The following is a 17495-nucleotide window of genomic DNA, read 5'->3' as shown; positions in this document are numbered from 1 at the left end:
TTCACACATGACAAACGTATTTGTTGTTCATTACAATTTTAAGTAGCTATGCTACAAGTTCTTAAAATGCTCTTAAATTGCAAAAATGAACAGTCTATACTGTCCATCAGGTTCTAAGAAACACAATACAGCGTGCTGAGTGACTCCAGCCAGGCTTCCTAAGCAACCAAATTGGCCCGGTTGCTAGGGAGGGTAGAGTCACATGGGGTAACCTCCTCGTGGTCGTGATTAGTGGTTCTCGCTCTCAATGGGGCGTGTGGTGAGTTGTGTGTGGATCGTGGAGAGTAGCATGAGCCTCCACATGCTGTGAGTCTCCATGGTGTCATGCACAACGAGTCACGTGATCAGATGCATGGACTGACGGTCTCAGAAGCGGAGGCAACTGAGACTTGTCCTCCGCCACCCGGATTGAGGTAACCGCGCCACCACGAGGACCTACTAAGTAGTGGGAATTGGGCATTCCAAAAATGGGAGAAAAAGCTTTTACCCGTCAATTCTAGATGAACATTTTATACAGAAACTTCTCCATAATGTCTCCATTTGAATTTTTTAAAGAAACACCCAAAGACTGAGGTTAAGGATGTCAATCTCTTTATTATGAAACCAAGTCAAAATAAAAAATGTCTTCATGTTTACGTTTATCTCGGAACACAAGATCACATTGAGGGCAGAGCTGAAGTTAAACTCCTTCCATACAAATCATTCAACTAACAGAATTAAACCTCCTAAACTCAAAGCTCACTAAATCAACCAAGCCTTATTAAAAACTCACTTGCACTTTAACAGAAGGGGAAAAATATGCTCAATTTCTCTTTCGACACATGCCAGAAACGAACACACACAAAGTCGACTGTTTGAGTGACTGTAAGAATGATGAAGCTGAAGGAGTAGGTAAGAAGACAGCAGGCGTCCTGATGGAGCTCAAATGGGTCACTGTAGTCCGTTATGTGGGGGGTGGAGGGTAGTACTGGTTATACTGGCCGTACTGGCCATACGGACCCCACGAATTCTGACCTCCCCATGAATTATATTGCTGGAGAAGAAAAATGGAAGACATTAACAATGGCAAACACATACAAGATATAACAATGTTCTGGACTGGCAATACTTAAGTCTTATCATGTGCTGTCAGAAGAGCAGGAAGTCAAATGTGCAGCAGCTCACCTGATACCAGTTGTTATAGTTGTATCCAGCGTGGTTGGCCTGCATGTCCTGCATCACTTGACCGGAGGCTGCTGATTGGTCATCTGTCCGTTGTCTCTTTGCATCTGGCTCCTGTGAGCTGCGTCGGCAACATATAAGAAAATCATTTGAAATGCGTATTTGCAAAAATAAAGACTCATAATAAATTATTAGTGCTTGTGGAGAATCAATCAGCCTTTCAAAACATGTCAAGATCATATTTCTGCCCAAAAGCAAAATAAAAGTATTGCATATTAGTGTATATAAAGATAAAAGCAAATTTAAGACTTTTAATATTTTCATCATTTTGGCATTAAATGACAATTGAGCACATTTTTACCACCAAAATTCCCATTTTTATTATTACTATAATGCATCCAAACATTAAACTTTGAGTTTTTCTAATTATTTAATTTTTTTTTATGCTGGCGACTATTGCATTGAGAATCTCAAGGCAGTGCAACACATCCTACCATGATGTATAAATGTACAATTTAATTCCTTAAGCTTACAGACCAGTAGAAGAGTTCAGCGAGCTAAAGGCGGTTCAGTTAAGAATATCAATATTGAGTGTGACTGTAGCTAACCCGTTCTCTGCTTTCCTCTTTGTCGAGTCTTGCTCCTTTACAAGCTTCTGATGTTCATCGAATGCGGCCACAAGCCTGTGTGTGAACATAACACCAGTTATATCTCAAACTAATCCAAAAGGAGAAAAAAAAAAAAAAAAAAAAAAACGCAACTATGTAGTGAGAAAACAATTGATTCTCAATGGCACTACAAAAGCATGTGAACGGAGTGCCGCACTCACACATTGATGTCGCTGCCGAAGTCCTCGAGAAACTCGACTTTGCGTTGTGAGAAAGTGACGCGTGACTCCAGCGACATCGGGCTGTTCAGAGCTCTGTCGAAGCATGCGATGATGTCGGCTTCGTTCTGCTGAACATCTCCACTGTACTCCAGCTCCAGCAGATTCAGGTAGAGCTTTGGGTTCGTCTGCAGGGAGAAAATGAGGGGCGGGTGATAAATCACTATTTTCATAATGATTTTGTTGCCGATATGAAATTAAGCAACAATGATTATAAAATAGCCATCAAGTTTTCTAAAGGATGTGTTATTAGACTAGTTTTGGTCACTTACAAGTACTGTAAGTGTTAAGACTAGGGCTGCAACTAATCGATAATAATCGATTAATCTAACGATTATTCGACTATTATTGCAACGATTAATCGTTAGCTCTTAACCGATTATTCAGCTTGTGCCCCGACTTAAAAAGTTGTATTAAACATGCTTACTAACAATAAAGAGCACAAAATCATCTTTTAACACCTCTAAATGACATTCACTGAATTAAAGGAAAAAAATACTTTAAGTTTAATTCAGTAAAGAAATTCACTTAAAAACAATCCTCTTGTTATCAAGTGTTTTTGTCTTGTTTTCCATTTAAAATGGTGTATATTAAAAACATAAGTGTATTTGTTCACTTGGTTATACTTCTGCGAGTGATGATTCTAATGATTTGATATTTTACAATAGCGTTGCCAGCGCACTTCTCAATCAGGTGAGGTCAAATAGGTGCAGAATATTTCTCTCACATACATTGCAAGTCTGCTGCTGCTGTTGGTGTGTGTAGGTGACTTTGCGAGTTCGTTGATTGTAACTATGGCAACAGCCGCCCCTGAAATCACAACACTAGCACCGCCTTGAGTGCACAAAACGCTTCCTCTACGAGAAAGCGCCGATTCCACCGCTTGCCGCGTCACGTGTGAAACGACCTTTAGAGTTTAATGTGATCTCATATTACGTTAAACGAGATCGAAATGACTATTCAACAACAAAAAATGTTGTCGACACTGTCAACATTGTCGATAACGTCGACTAATCGTTTCAGCCCAAGTTAAGAGATAAGCCATGTTTTAATAGCAAACTATCATAAAAACAAATGGCCTTAACTCGTTAAACTGATGTATTTTTGGGCAGCCGCCTGCAATTTTTCACACTCAAATTTAAAAGCTCACCATTCACACACACACTGTGGACTAAATGCAAAAAACTGGTCTAATTTTTTTCTTCAGAAAAAAAGATTTCAGCTACAACTGCCAGGAGAATTGTTCAGGATACAAAGAAAAACCCACAGGTAACCTCAGGAGAAATACAGGCTGCTCTGGAAAAAGACGGTGTGGTTGTTTCAAGGAGCACAATACGACGATACTTGAACAAAAATGAGCTGCATGGTCGAGTTGCCAGAAAGAAGCCTTTACTGCGCCAATGCCACAAAAAAGCCCGATTACAATATGCCCGATAACACCTTGACACGCCTCACAGCTTCTGGCACACTGTAATTTGGAGTGACGAGACCAAAATAGAGCTTTATGGTCACAACCATAAGCGTTATGTTTGGAGAGGGGTCAACAAGGCCTATAGTGAAAGAATACCATCCCCACTGTGAAGCATGGTGGTGGCTCACTGATGTTTTGGGGGGGTGTGTGAGCTCTAAAGGCACGGGGAATCTTGTGAAAATTGATGGCAAGATGAATGCAGCATGTTATCAGAAAATACTGGCAGACAATTTGCATTCTTCTGCACGAAAGCTGCGCATGGGACACTCTTGGACTTTCCAGTATGACAATGATCCTAAGCACAAGGCCAAGTTGACCCTCCAGTGGTTACAGCAGAAAAAGGTGAAGGTTCTGGAGTGGCCATCACAGTCTCCTGACCTTAATATCATCGAGCCACTCTGGGGAGATCTCAAACGTGCGGTTCATGCAAGACGACCAAAGACTTTGCATGACCTGGAGGCATTTTGCCAAGACGAATGGGCAGCTATACCACCTGCAAGAATTTGGGGCCTCATAGACAACTATTACAAAAGACTGCACGCTGTCATTGATGCTAAAGGGGGCAATACACAGTATTAAGAACTAAGGGTATGCAGACTTTTGAACAGGGGTCATTTCATTTTTTTCTTTGTTGTCATGTTTTGTTTTATGATTGTGCCATTCTGTTATAACCTACAGTTGAATATGAATCCCATAAGAAATAAAAGAAATGTGTTTTGCCTGCTCACTCATGTTTTCTTTAAAAATGGTACATATATTACCAATTCTCCAAGGGTATGCAAACTTTTGAGCACAACTGTTTATGGGGCTTACAGCAGCAATAATCGGTGTATAAAAAAAGTTGTATGTATTTGATGACTTGCAAAATTCATATTTCATTTTGTGATTCTTTTGAAAATCTTTCAAACTGTGGTATTAGGGCAACAAAATAAACTGCACAGTCACATTCCTCAGAACGAGAGCTTTCATTTGATATATGACTTGTCCATTTAAGTTTGGCTCCGATACTGATGTTTTTAGACAGATCGGGCATCAGTCGGACGAGCACGATCCAAATCCGATACTGTGTATTAGTCATATTCATTACTGTCAAGCTCCAAAAATGACATAAAAGAACCATAAAAACACCATTAAAGTAGTTTATATGACTCGTGCATTTTATTCAAAGCCAACTGAAGATGTGCAATAGCTCTGTGAATTGCAAAAGGCTGTTTAATAATTAAACATATAGTATGCACATGCAGCGCCAGCACGTTAATGAATGGAGCTGCTCTGCTGACGCGCGGGGCTATTTTTAGCCTTCTTTTTAGCAACATTTGAGCGATACTCGTGAACAACATCTCAGATGTAAATGCTCAATAGTTCGATTCACTTATAATATGCATTTAGAACGGCACCAGAGCAGCATTTTACCAGAATCGGGATCGGTCTCGGCCGATACTGAGATTTCCGATATCGGAGTTTGGTGTCGGTGCATCCTTAATTTAAGTGCCATGTGAAAGACTAAGTCTATTCAAATAAATATATCTACTACCCCATTACCTCTAGGGGTCACTAGTTTTCAGGCCTTACTTTATTTAGTGTAACAAATGCAAAAGTGATTGATTCTAAGCTTTCAAACGATACCTCATATGCCTATGTATATGGGGGTGCTTTAACATTTTAAGTGAAACCCCCCCGCCCCCGCCCCAAGTGGAGATGGGATTGTTTTTAACACCATGCCAGTTTCTATGGCAAAATCCAGGTTTAAATATAAAAACCACAAAAACCAAATCATATCTTTCCCAGTCCTTGCAGCCTTGGTTACATAAAAAAAAAAATTTACAGAGTCCATTTTATGTCGACGATATCTGTACCTCGTCTTTCTCGATGGCCTCCATTAGAACTTTCTTGGCCTTTGCGATGCTCTTCTGCACCTTCAGCAGCTGTCGGGCCAGTTTCACAGCATAGAACGATGACTCACTGGCATTATTTCCGTTCATGATGGCATCACGCAATAAGGTCTCCGCTTCATCCATGTTGCCATGACGACGCTCCAGACTCACCCTGCGTAACCTCACCATGGCCAATCCTGGGACCGCCACCTCTACTGCTTTCAGAATGCTACGGGCCTCCTCAATGTTCCCTGTACATACATGCATACATTTATAATTCTGAAGGGATCATTTCACATACAAAATTTTGATTCCACATGAAATTCAAAGTGAAATCTAGACCTTGCTGCTCCTCGAACGCCGCCCAGAGGAGGTGAACGGCAGGTTTCTTGGGCAGGTGGATGGTGCAGGCCTTCTTGTAGATGTGCCTCACTCCTTCAGTGCTGTAGCTCTCCAGATACTTGGCGTACTTGGGAGGAAAAGCAGGACAGGAAAGAGAGGAAGTGACAGAGAGGACATAACAGAAGAGCAGGGAAAAGAAGACATAAACATTAAGCTTTCATTTCAAATCCCCGCACCGCTGAATTTCCATTGACAAGATCGTTTTGAGAATTTCTGTTTTAAACCCATCAGCACCTTCATGGAACCAATAAGATAAGTTTCTGTAAGGTAGAAGTAGACGGAGAGATGCAACGTAGTTGGCAAATGCTGCGGTCAAATCTTGTGTGGCAAGCAGGGCCATCCCCTAATATAACAGATACAGTCAAATATCAACGTTACACGCAAAGAGTGCAGGAAGTGTTACTGTGGAAGTGATGATATCGTTGATGGGGAAGCAAAGGGGTGCACAGAGGAAATGACGCGGACAACGGACGCGCTGTCTATCTACCTTGATCCAGAACTCCTCGTAGAGTGCGCAGGCGATCAGGCAGCGCTCGAACAGAATCACCACTCGCTCTGGCGTGCCGTTCTCCAGCTCGAAGTCCAGGTACTCTCTCCAGTTGTTCAGTTGGGTCTTCTCCAGCGCTTTCACGTGGAAGTACGGACGCTTGATCTAGAGGGGCAAAATGATCTTTCGTTGGTGTTGTTTAACAGTTTAGAAAGTACAGGGTACAGCAGTCTGACATCAATCAACGACACAATTTAGGACAGTCCTTCTGGGTGTTTACCAGGGAATTGCTATGCAGTTGCTAAGAGTGTTCTGGGAGGCTGCCAGGGCACTGTTATATGGCTGGTAGTGTTCTGGGTGGTTGCTAAGGTGTTCCGGGTTGTTACCAGGGCGTTGCTATCCTGTTGCTAAGGAGTTGTGGGTGGTGATTAGGGTGTTACTATGTGGTTGCTAGGGTGTTTTGGTTGGTTGCTAAGGTGTTCTCAGTGTTTACCAGGGCGTTGCTTTGCAGTTGCTAGAATGTTCATAGAAGCTGTCAGGGTGTTTCTAATGCGGTTGTTAGGGTGTTTTGGGGTGGTTGCTAAGGTGTTCCGGGTTGTTACCAGGGCATTACTATGCTGTTGCTAAGGTGTTGTGGGTGGTGATTAGGGTGTTACTATGCTGTTGCTAGGGTGTTTTGGTTGGTTGCTAAGGTGTTCTCAGTGTTTACCAGGGAGTTGCTTTGCAGTTGCTAGAATGTTCATAGAAGCTGTTAGGGTGTTTCTAATGCGGTTGTTAGGATGTTTTGGGGTGGTTGCTAAGGTGTTCTGGGTGTTTGCCATGACGTTGTTATATGGTTGCTAGGGTGTTTTGAATAGTTAATAAAATGTTTTGGGTGTTTGCCAGGGTGTTGCTATGTAGTTGTTAAGGTTTTTGCTAGTGTGCTCTGGGTGGTGGCTGGGATGTTGCTATTCAGTTGCTAGTGGTCTCAGTAGTTGCTAAAATGTTCTGGGTGTTTACCAAGGCATTGCTATGGGGTTCCTAGAATGTTTTGGGTGGTTGCCAGAGTGTTGCTATGCAGTTGCTTGGTTGTTCTAGGTGTTTGCAAGGGCATTGCTATGCAGTTGCTAGGGTGTTCTCTGTGGTTGCTAAGGCATTCTGGGTGTTTACCAGGGCATTACTATGCAGCTGCTAGAGTATTCTGGGTGGCTGCCAGGGCATTGTTATATGGCTGGTATTGTTCCGGGTTGTTACCAAGGCGCTGCTATGCTTTTGCTAAGGTGTTGTGGGTGGTGATTAGGGTGTTGCTATGCGGTTGCTAGGGTGTTTTGGTTGATTGCTAAGGTGTTCTCAGTGTTTGCCAGGGCTTTGCTAGAATGTTCAGAGAAGCTGTCAGGGTGTTTCTAATGCAGTTGTTAGGGAATTTTGGGGTGGTTGCTAAGGTGTTCCGGGTTGTTACTAAGGCATTGCTATGCTGTTGCTAAGGTGTTGTGGGTGGTGATTAGAGTGTTGCTATGCAGTTGCTAAAGCATTCATGCAGCTGCAAGGGTGTTCTGTTTACAAGGGAGTTCCTATGTTGTTGGTAAGGCATTGAGTGTGTTTTTGAGTGGTTGTTATTGTAAGCAGTTAAAAACTCCTGGTTGAAGTACTCACCCCCTCTTCAAAAGCCCAGCGCTTGCTGACTTCATGCTCATTTTGGTTGAACGTCTCCTGTCGCGTCTCGATCACTTTATGTCTCATGTTCTCGATCTCCGTCACCCTCTAAAGAGCAAAACAAACCACCTTGAATCATGACGTCATGAAAGCACAAACAACTTATCTCGTCTGATGTCCAGCTACACAAAGTGTTTACATCACCATGAGTTTGACAGAAACAGTACGCAGTATGCACACCCAGTGAATCAGCTGTGGCCCAAGCCCAGGTGCTGGGAGGGGAGGGGTTGGGGGACGGTGTCATTTCGTCCCAAGTCCCTGATTGGATGCCAACCTGGACCCTCAGGTTTTCATTGACTGCTAATGGAAAGACACCTCTTCAAACCTGTACAAGTTTTGCTTGTCTCCAGGATCAGGCAGGGCCCTCCCGACCTCTGGCATGTTAAGAAACCCCACAGACAGCAGGTGATGCTCTCACCTTAGCAGGATCAGGCAGGTCTTCTGTGCCCGGTGGTAGTTCTTCACCAGGTGCATCATCTTCGTTGGGTTTATTAGCGTTGGCCAGTTCCACTCGGAGCTGCACAAACTCCTCCTCAGACAGGAAGTGCTTGGGGTTGTTGTTCTGTACGTGCTCTTTGAACCTGAAAAAGTGACCACAGTGACACCAGATAGTTAGAACTTTAGAAATAATGTGCAAACCCTAAAATACAACTAGATGTGCTTTTCCCAAAGATAACTAGATACAAGATAACTTTCTAGACAGACTTGATTTAGATAAAATGAATATCTACACAGGCTAAGAAGTATTTAGCAGTTTATTTTATTCTATTATTTCTGAGCATGTGGAGGTATTAGATTTAAATTTATTTTACATTTACACTCAGTTGACAACTTCCCCCTGTGGTGCATTTGTACATTTTTCTTGTGCACCTTTGTTTCCTATAATGAAAAGAACTTGGATTTCTCTAACCAGGTTGCCTTGCATTCTAATAAAGTGAATGGATGTTACATTTATATAGCGCTTTTCTGACACTACACTCAAAGTGTTTTACACAGTGAACAGGGGAATCTCCTCAACCACCACCAGTGTGCAGCATCCACCTGGATGATGCGATGGCAGCTATAGTCTGCCAGTACGCTCACCACACACACCAGCTATTGGTGGAGAGGAGAGAGGAGAGTGATAAAGCCAATTCATGAATGGTGATTATTAGGAGGCCATGACTGAGAAGGGCCGAGAATTTGGCCAGGACACCAGGGTATACCTTACTCTTTACAAGAAATGCCCTGGGAAATGTAATGACCACTGAGAGTCAGGACCTCGGTTTAACGTCTCATCCTAAAGACGGTCCAAAAAGTACACATAGCCATCATAAAAATAATCCACATGATTCCAGCGGTCTAATTAATGTCTTCTGAAATGAATGGCCAGTTGTGTGTAATAGTTAAATAATTTTTTTAAAAGAAATCACTAATAATGCTTCCGGCGAGCTTGAGGTTTGTACGTTGACGAGGGTGGAGTTCAAACGGCCTCTCGGGTAATGCAAGCACGTAAGCCTCCTCTGCATAGATATACATATGTAGATCCCTTATTAGCTGTTTCTATGGACCGCTGTACTTTTTCGACACAAAAGGAGTTAATGCAGCGGTCTGAGGCATCTCCACTCACTCATTTGCATTCAAACCAATTCAAACAACTCTCCTTGTTGACCGTTCCGAGATGGCGCCGTAGTTTACATATTCAAACCAGCCGAATGAGGCATCTATGTATGATTCTCTATGCTCCTCTATTGTAAACAACACCGCGCTTCCAGGTTTACTCTTCCGTATTTCACACGTCAGTTCTCGCGTGAACTTGCCAACATGCTTGACCTCGACCCTCATGAATTTATAGTAAAAAAAGTTAAATATTGATCCATTTTGTTTTTACACACATTTAGCATTTCGCTTCAGATCACATTAATCCAATGGAGTCGAATGGATCACTTTTATGCTGCCTTTAAGTGCTTTTCGGAACTTCAAACATTTGGCACCCATTCACTTGCATTGTATGGACCTACAGGGCTGAAATATTCTCCTACAAATCTTCATTTGTGTTCTGCAGATTAAAGAAAGTCATACACATCTGGGATGGCATGAGGGTGAGTAAATGATGAGAGAATTTTCATTTTTGGGTGAACTATCTCTTTAAATGTAAGAGGTTTAGAACAAATCCTAAACGGAATAATGGAGGAAAATCAACGTAGTGCTGCTGTGCAAACACTGTACCGTAATAACAGAAGTGTGTAAAGAATACGTACTTCTGGAAGTGCTGCGAGTACAGCTGTGTGGGAATGCAGAGGACGCGGTCATAGATGGCGGTGACGTTAGCCAGCTTCTCCTGCTCCAGTTCCCAGCTGATATACGCTTCCCACAAACGGTCAGAACGGAAATCTGTTCCGCAGGCGAGGACTGCGTGCTCATAGGACCTGAAAGCAAGCATTCAGGTCAAAATGTTCACTAAAAATCAATCCGAGACATTTCTGCATTTATCTTATGACTTCAGGTGAGGGGTGGTACACATACGCTCTGATGCGATTTTCCGCCTCTCCGTCACTGGTGTCTTGGTTCTCTCTCAGGAACGTGATGTAATGAAGCCACAGGTCGACACTGAGCGGAATGGCCTGCAGGCCTCGCCGGTACACCTGTGATGGAAATAACATTCAAATCAGTTCATTTACATGACACTTGAACATGCTGTTCTCATGCTGCTCTAAAGAGAACAGGGCCTTGAAGTCAACATGATATCAAAATGGACTTTAATCCATATTCCTTATCTTATTATGGACGATTCACCAGTCCACGTTATTTCAAAGCAAATTAAATGTAAAAATTGTATTTCTTATTTCGCCTGGAAATAATCACATTATAGAAGATTGGTTGTGAATGCCATTTCATGTTGACTTTCATAAGTTTACAAAAATTAAAGTGAAACTTCACATACCTCATCTGCAACCTGAATGCAGCCATGTTTCCTCTCAATATCCGCATATTTCTTCCAATATCCATAACAGTAGGGATAGTGTAGGAAAAATGCATCAAACGCCTTCCTTGAAGCCACCAGGTGGTTCTGAAATGTAAAAAACGAAGTTTTTAAGTATAAATAACACCTATACTGCTTTTAATTTAGTAGCATTTCAAAACACGGCACCTACCTCTTGTTCAACATATTGCAGAAGGTACACCCAGCCGTTGAAGTCTTCAGGATTATCTTCCACAACCTTATATAGCCTCTCGTACTCTAAGGGAAGTTCAGGCTCTTGTGTCTCAGTCAATTCTGCAGCTGCTTCTGCTCCCTCTTTGGGCACATCCTCCAGCTCCATATTTGAAGGGCTCTCCGAGTCGCCGGCCGCCTGCTTCATGGCATCCGGCTCTGCTGATTGGTCCACATGCTGTCCGTTTGATTCTGACAGCTGTCCGACTACTTGCCCAGAGTTATCTAGACTGGTGTCCGACCCACTGGACTTCTGGTCAATGTTGTCTGCTGCGGATTTCATGTGTTCCATCGAGTACAGCTGGTACTGTTCCATGGCGGTCACCTGTTGCACCTGATCGTATTCTGCACTTTCTGGGTTTGCGAGGGGAACCTGTGCAACAGTCCAGCCTGGAGCGGTCAGATCTGTGCTATAATCGGGCCCCGTTGCTTCCATAGCAGGAGCATCTCCATTGTCAGGGGCATTCGTGTCCAGCATTCCCATCATGGGATCACCTGAGACAGACAGATTGAAAAAATAAGCATTAAGTATTCAATTAATGTGCACTTACAAAATGCTGTTTTCAATGCCATTTTTTTTAAGCCAGTGCAATCCAGAAAAGCTTGGATGTTCTTTGATGTGCATGGTAACCAGATCCACTTCTAGGATCACAGGTTTCAGATACTGAACGTTTTGTTTTTTTTTCCTTTTTCTCCCAATTTGGAAAGCCCAATTCCCAATGTGCTTTTAAGTCCTCGTGGTCGCGTAGTGATTTGCCTCAGTCCAGTTGCCTCCGCGTCTGAGACCATCTTATCACGTGGCTTGTTGAGTGCGTTGCCACGGAGACATAGCGCGTGTGGAGGCTTCACGCCGGCCACCGCGCTCAACTCACCATGCGCCCCACCGAGAATGAACCACATTATAGCGACTACAAGGCGTTTACCCCATGTGACTCTACCCTCCCTAGCAACCGGGCCAATTTGGTTGCTTAGGAGACCTGGCTGGAGTCACTCAGCACACCCTGGGTTTCAAACTAGCGAGCTAGCGAACTCCAGGTGTGATAGACAGCGTCTTTTACCACTGAGCTACCCAGGCATATACGAACAGCTGGTCAACAGGTCAATGGCGTGATGTTTCCCCCGGTCCAGATCTATTGAGTTTAGGAGTGGGCGATATACCGGTAGACGTGATAAACCGGTAGAAATGTGCCAACCGGTATGCGTTTTGGATTATCGTCTCTATCGCGGTAATGCAAAATTGCCACACGATAAATGTGTACAGCACATAACACGTACGCATTACACACTCTGTCGGATAAATGGAGGAAGGCAGAGGGACTGCTCGTTCCTCAAATTAATTTGAATGAGAAGTGGAGATTATGAAGGAAAAAGTGCATCCTCCGTGGTGTGAAATTGGTTTGGCTTTAGAAAACGCGACACCGAGCAGAAAACAGCGATTTGCAAGGTTTGTGCATTGTATATGTCGATATATATATATAATGTGCACGTGGTCAGGACTTCATGTGAGACTGAGTGAAATTATGAAACACATGGTTTTTCACCGACACAAAGCTTGTCTAGTATACGAGAAAAACTGACACTGAATCTGATCTGAAGCCTGAAATTTCGCTTGAGCGACCGCCAAGGCAAATTCAATGAGATTCATCCCACGCTCCAAACATGCATCCCATCCAAACACGCGCAGCTGTGTCTTGTGCGAGTGTTGCACGGACGCGCAGTCTGAAACACTCAAGTGCACCCGAGTCTTGAAGTCATCCCAGTCCCTTCATTTGTGCTCCAGTGACAGGACTCGTCACTCATTCTGGTTTCTCTCGATGTCATATGGGTTTTTAAAATACACATCAAAACCCCTTTCTAAAATTCTGTTCCAATGATGTTTGATATCAGGAAACAAACCATCCATACCGTATTTTCCTTCAGATATTTTCTATATAGAGATTAATAAACACAAAGAGCCTAATTATGTGTTTTATTTATGGATTATTTTACTTTTTGCATGAATTTGAGATGTTAAGTTTCTTGAGGAAAGTTATAACAATAATCATAACAACAACAAGAAGAAAAAGAAAATTGGTGCAAGTCATCACTGAAATTTGGCATTTATTATTATTATTTTTCTTTATGTTTGTCAAGTTCAAAATAAAGAGAAAATTATATAAAATGAATAAGTTTTAATTTATAAAGTATTTAATTCACTGACTGGATTACTCAAAATTACACATTGCGACATAGCTTAATATATAATACAATTTTATAGATCTTTCAGAAAAATGTATCTATATCGTGATATAAAATTACTCATATCGTGATATAAGATCCACCCCTAATTGAGCTAATATGTTAATTAAATTTGAATGCACCTCTATTTTAATGAACATGTTATAATTAGTGAGTTTAAAGTCATTTTGACATTAAAATCTGAAATTCTTTGTTTTGTTTTTTCCAATTTGGAATGCCCAATTTCCACTACTTATTAGGTCCTCATGGTGGCGCTGTTGCTCACCTCAATCCGAGTGGTGGAGGACAAGATTCAGTTGCTTCTGAGACCGTCAATCCGTGCATCTGATCACGTGACTCGTTGTGCATGACACCGCGGAGACTCACAGCATGTGGAGGCTCATGCTACTCTCCACGATCCACACACAACTTACCACACGCCCCATTGAGAGCGAGAACCACTAATCATGACCACGAGGAGGTTACCCCATGTGACTCTACCCTCCCTAGCAACCGGGCCAATTTGGTTGCTTAGGAGACCTGGCTGAAAATCTGAAATTCTTGAATACAGAAATGTTGGCATGAGTAGAATATTATGAATAAAAATACATATTTTGTTCAGGTACTCTGGTGTAACCCTGAAATAACGTCTTGATATTCTTGCCTCAAAAATTCATGATATTTGATAATATTTGCCACATTGAAAAACATGTTTGAAAACTTTCTGAAATTCATGAATATGCAAGTAGTGCACAATCATGTATTCAAGGTGCAGGAAAGTATTTTAATACCATTTACTCAATAGTTACACCACATTACATCTTTAAAATCCTTTAAAAATATATATATATATAAAGAACTTATAAATGTTTTTCCAAGTTTGTGAACCCACTTTGGACTCAAAAGATTAATTTAGCAGAAAATCTATGCATTTTGAGCATGATTTCTCTATTTCGTCAGTGACCCAAGGGTGGATTGTGACTAGCAAGGGCCCCGGGGCCAATTATCTTTCAAAGTTGAGATTCACACAGTCAATTTTCATTGATTTAAGTCTCTTTTAATACCCGTTCTTTTCTTTACAGTCAGATGAACTCAAACACACAGCACGGTCGTGGTAAGAAACTGCTCAACTGTTTGCTGAACAGCCCCTGTTCTTAAAGAGACAGTACCATTTTAACATTTGTTATACATAATGTAAACACAATGTAAATACTACAAATTATGCATACAAAAAACAAGAATGTGTAATAAATGTGTTAAAGGGGCAATAATACATGATGACATATTTTAACTTCATCAAACACTTTAAATATAATCTGACATCTGTGGGGGCCACATATTCAAGCATATATAAACATTTGTTTTCAAAGTTAATGAGGTGCCCCCCCCCCCAGGGCCCCTGAGCACTGGCCCCACTGGCCTGGTCTGTAATCAGTGTTGGGTAAGTTACTCTAAAACAAGTAATTAATTACTAACTACTAATAACATCTTCATGGGGCCTGGGTAGCTCAGTGGTAAAAGACGCTGGCTACCACCCCTGGAGTTCGCTAGTTCGAATCCAGGGCGTGCTGAGTGACTCCAGCCAGGTCTCCTAAGCAACCAAATTGGCCCGGTTGCTAGGGAGGGTAGAGTCACATGGGGTAACCTCCTCGTGGTTGCTATAATGTGGTTCGCTCTCGGTGGGGCGTGTGGTGAGTTGTGCGTGGATGCCACGAAGCCTCCACACGCACTATGTCTCCGTGGCAACGCGCTCAACAAGCCACGTGATAAGATGCACGGATTGACGGTATCAGACGCGGAGGCAACTGAGATTCGTCCTCCGCCACCCGGAATGAGGCGAGTCACTACGCCACCACGAGGACTTAGAGCGCATTGAGAATTGGGCATTCCAAATTGGGTGGAAAAAAAAAAAAAAAAAACCTACAGTGTAATTGGATAAATGTACTAATTACTCTCTGAAAAGTAATTGCATTACTTAATACTAATTACTTTCTAAAACCCTGATCAACCTCGACCAGATGAAAAATACAAGTATAGATATGAAACTGTTCCTTTAATTCTTTCAAATTAATCATATCAAATCAAATAAATTATTCATGAACTGGCCAAAGAATTTAAAGAGGCAGCGTTAAATTAGAAAACACATTTTAATATTAGCCATTAAATTTCGATTTTAAATTCACTATTGTTTTATATAGAATTGCTATATAGTCTATACAGTATTTAACACAATTACATCAGAAGTAACTAATTAAATTACTGAAAATGTAAGAGTAATCCCTTACTTTACTTTCAATGAAAGAGTAATTTAATTACAGTAATTCCACCCAACACTGTCTGTAATACATCTATGCAATGACCCATACAGCCAATACCCTGATTTTATTAAACTTTGGCTAATTTACCAGCATGATTAAACAAAAGGCACAAATTAGTAACAAGAATCAACAGAATTGCGATTTAAAAGCGCCGTGTGTTGCAGCGGCCTGCTCTGCTTTCGACTCGACGCCGTTCATTTAGTTTCTCAGGACAAAACCACAAGAAGCGAACATTCATTGCTGGGAATCCATGATGGGGTGGATACTCACCAGAGTCTTCCATGAAACTGGGTTGAAATAGCAGGTATTTTGGTAACTTCGTCGAAGTTGTATGCGTTTGATAACATGTGGTCGAGCGGCCGCGCTTCGCTCTTCAACATCCGCTGCGTCGAGCGACCAGAGAAGGACAAGAATATTCCGCGCCTGCGCACTGCGGTATTCAACTCCAGACACATAGAAAGGCGAGTTTTGTAATCGGATGTCATTCGCAATCTCACCGGTAGAGGGGGCACCACGGCCCATGAATACAGGACAACGTGTAATAATCAGTGTTGGGTATAATGCATTACTAAGTAATGAATTACTGTAATTAAATTAATTTTTTATTGGAAAAGTAAAGTAATGGATGACTTAATTTTTCAGTAATTTAATTACAGTAGTTTCTGATGTAATTGCGTTAAATACTGTACAGACTATAGAACAATTCTATATAAAACAATAGAGAATTTAAAATCGAAATTTAAAGTCTAATGTTCAAATATATATTTTCTAATTTAACGCAGCCCCTTTAAATTCTTTGGCCAGTTCATGAATAATTTATTTGATTTTATACGATTAATCTGAAAGAATTAAAGGAACAGTTTCATGTCTATCCTTGTATTTTTCATCTGGTCGAGGTTGATCAGGGTTTTAGAAAGTAATTAGTAATAAGTAATGCAATTACTTTTCAGGCAGAGTAATTAGTAGCCTACAGTAATCTAATTACACTGTAGAAGATGTAATTAGTATTTAGTAATTCATTACTTTTTCAGAGTAACTTACCCAACACTGGTAATAATGTAATATTCACTTGAATCAGAGAAGTACTTATCATAGCACAGCATTTACCTTAAAACTATATGCATATATCAACATATGTAATACCGTACTAAATGATAGCCTTGGCCATAATCTATCGACCCGCCTTAATTAAAGCACAAGCTTTCTAAAAATGACTCTAAAATGCATAAAACCTGTTTCGTCTGTCATTTAGCGCTTGTTTGACTTATTAGCGGTTAATTTCAAAGCACAGAAATGAGACTCTTTCATCCTTTCTAGGTTTTTCTTATATTTACACAGCTGGCACTCTTTGATTAGTTGCAGAGTGGAACTTTTGTGTTAATTATTACCTAAAACATGTGATTTCCTTTCTTTAATTATAAAAAAAAAATAAATAAAAAATAAAAAATGTGGTGAATTCGGATGAAATTTAAAGCACACATTGAGCAAACCCACATGCACAGAGAAAGCCAAGTGTTTTGTAATGTTTAATGAATAAAATGTTTAAACTGATAACTAAGTTGATATCTAAAACTAATAAATAACATCAATCTATTATTAATAATGAATCCAGACTTTATGTTGATGAATGGTTTCAACTACTTTTCACATACATATTATTTATGTAAATAAAAAAATAAATAAAAAAAAAGTAGAGTATTGCAAGTTCTGGGCTTATTGGATGTAAAAAAAAAAATAAAATAAAAAAAAAATAAAAAAAATAAAATAAATAAATATATATATATATATTGTAAA

The 17495-nt window shown here is 41.0% G+C and overlaps 1 protein-coding gene across 2 annotated transcripts; it reads right to left on the bottom strand.

Moving 5' to 3' along the window:
* Positions 1–574: 574 nt before the first annotated feature.
* LOC127416303 (pre-mRNA-processing factor 39-like) lies at positions 575–16111 on the bottom strand. Of its 2 annotated transcripts, XM_051655577.1 has the most exons (14): positions 15972–16111; positions 11108–11661; positions 10897–11022; positions 10479–10597; positions 10214–10381; positions 8392–8554; positions 7914–8021; positions 6282–6446; positions 5735–5861; positions 5375–5643; positions 1991–2175; positions 1770–1844; positions 1165–1282; positions 575–1033 (listed from the first exon to the last, which is right to left on the bottom strand). In XM_051655577.1, exons 1-14 carry the CDS (start codon positions 15982–15984, stop codon positions 944–946), a joined length of 2280 nt encoding a protein of 759 aa, XP_051511537.1. In that variant the 5' UTR covers positions 15985–16111; the 3' UTR covers positions 575–943. The 2 variants fall into 2 exon arrangements, with proteins under 2 accessions (XP_051511537.1, XP_051511538.1); XM_051655578.1 differs by lacking the exon at positions 1770–1844.
* Between the last annotated feature and the right edge of the window lie 1384 nt (positions 16112–17495).

This window comes from Myxocyprinus asiaticus, chromosome 25 (genome assembly GCF_019703515.2).
Source record: "Myxocyprinus asiaticus isolate MX2 ecotype Aquarium Trade chromosome 25, UBuf_Myxa_2, whole genome shotgun sequence".
NCBI classification, from domain to species: domain Eukaryota; kingdom Metazoa; phylum Chordata; class Actinopteri; order Cypriniformes; family Catostomidae; genus Myxocyprinus; species Myxocyprinus asiaticus.
Note: the sequence above shows the minus strand (reverse complement) of the source record. Positions and strands in the feature narration are given on the sequence as shown.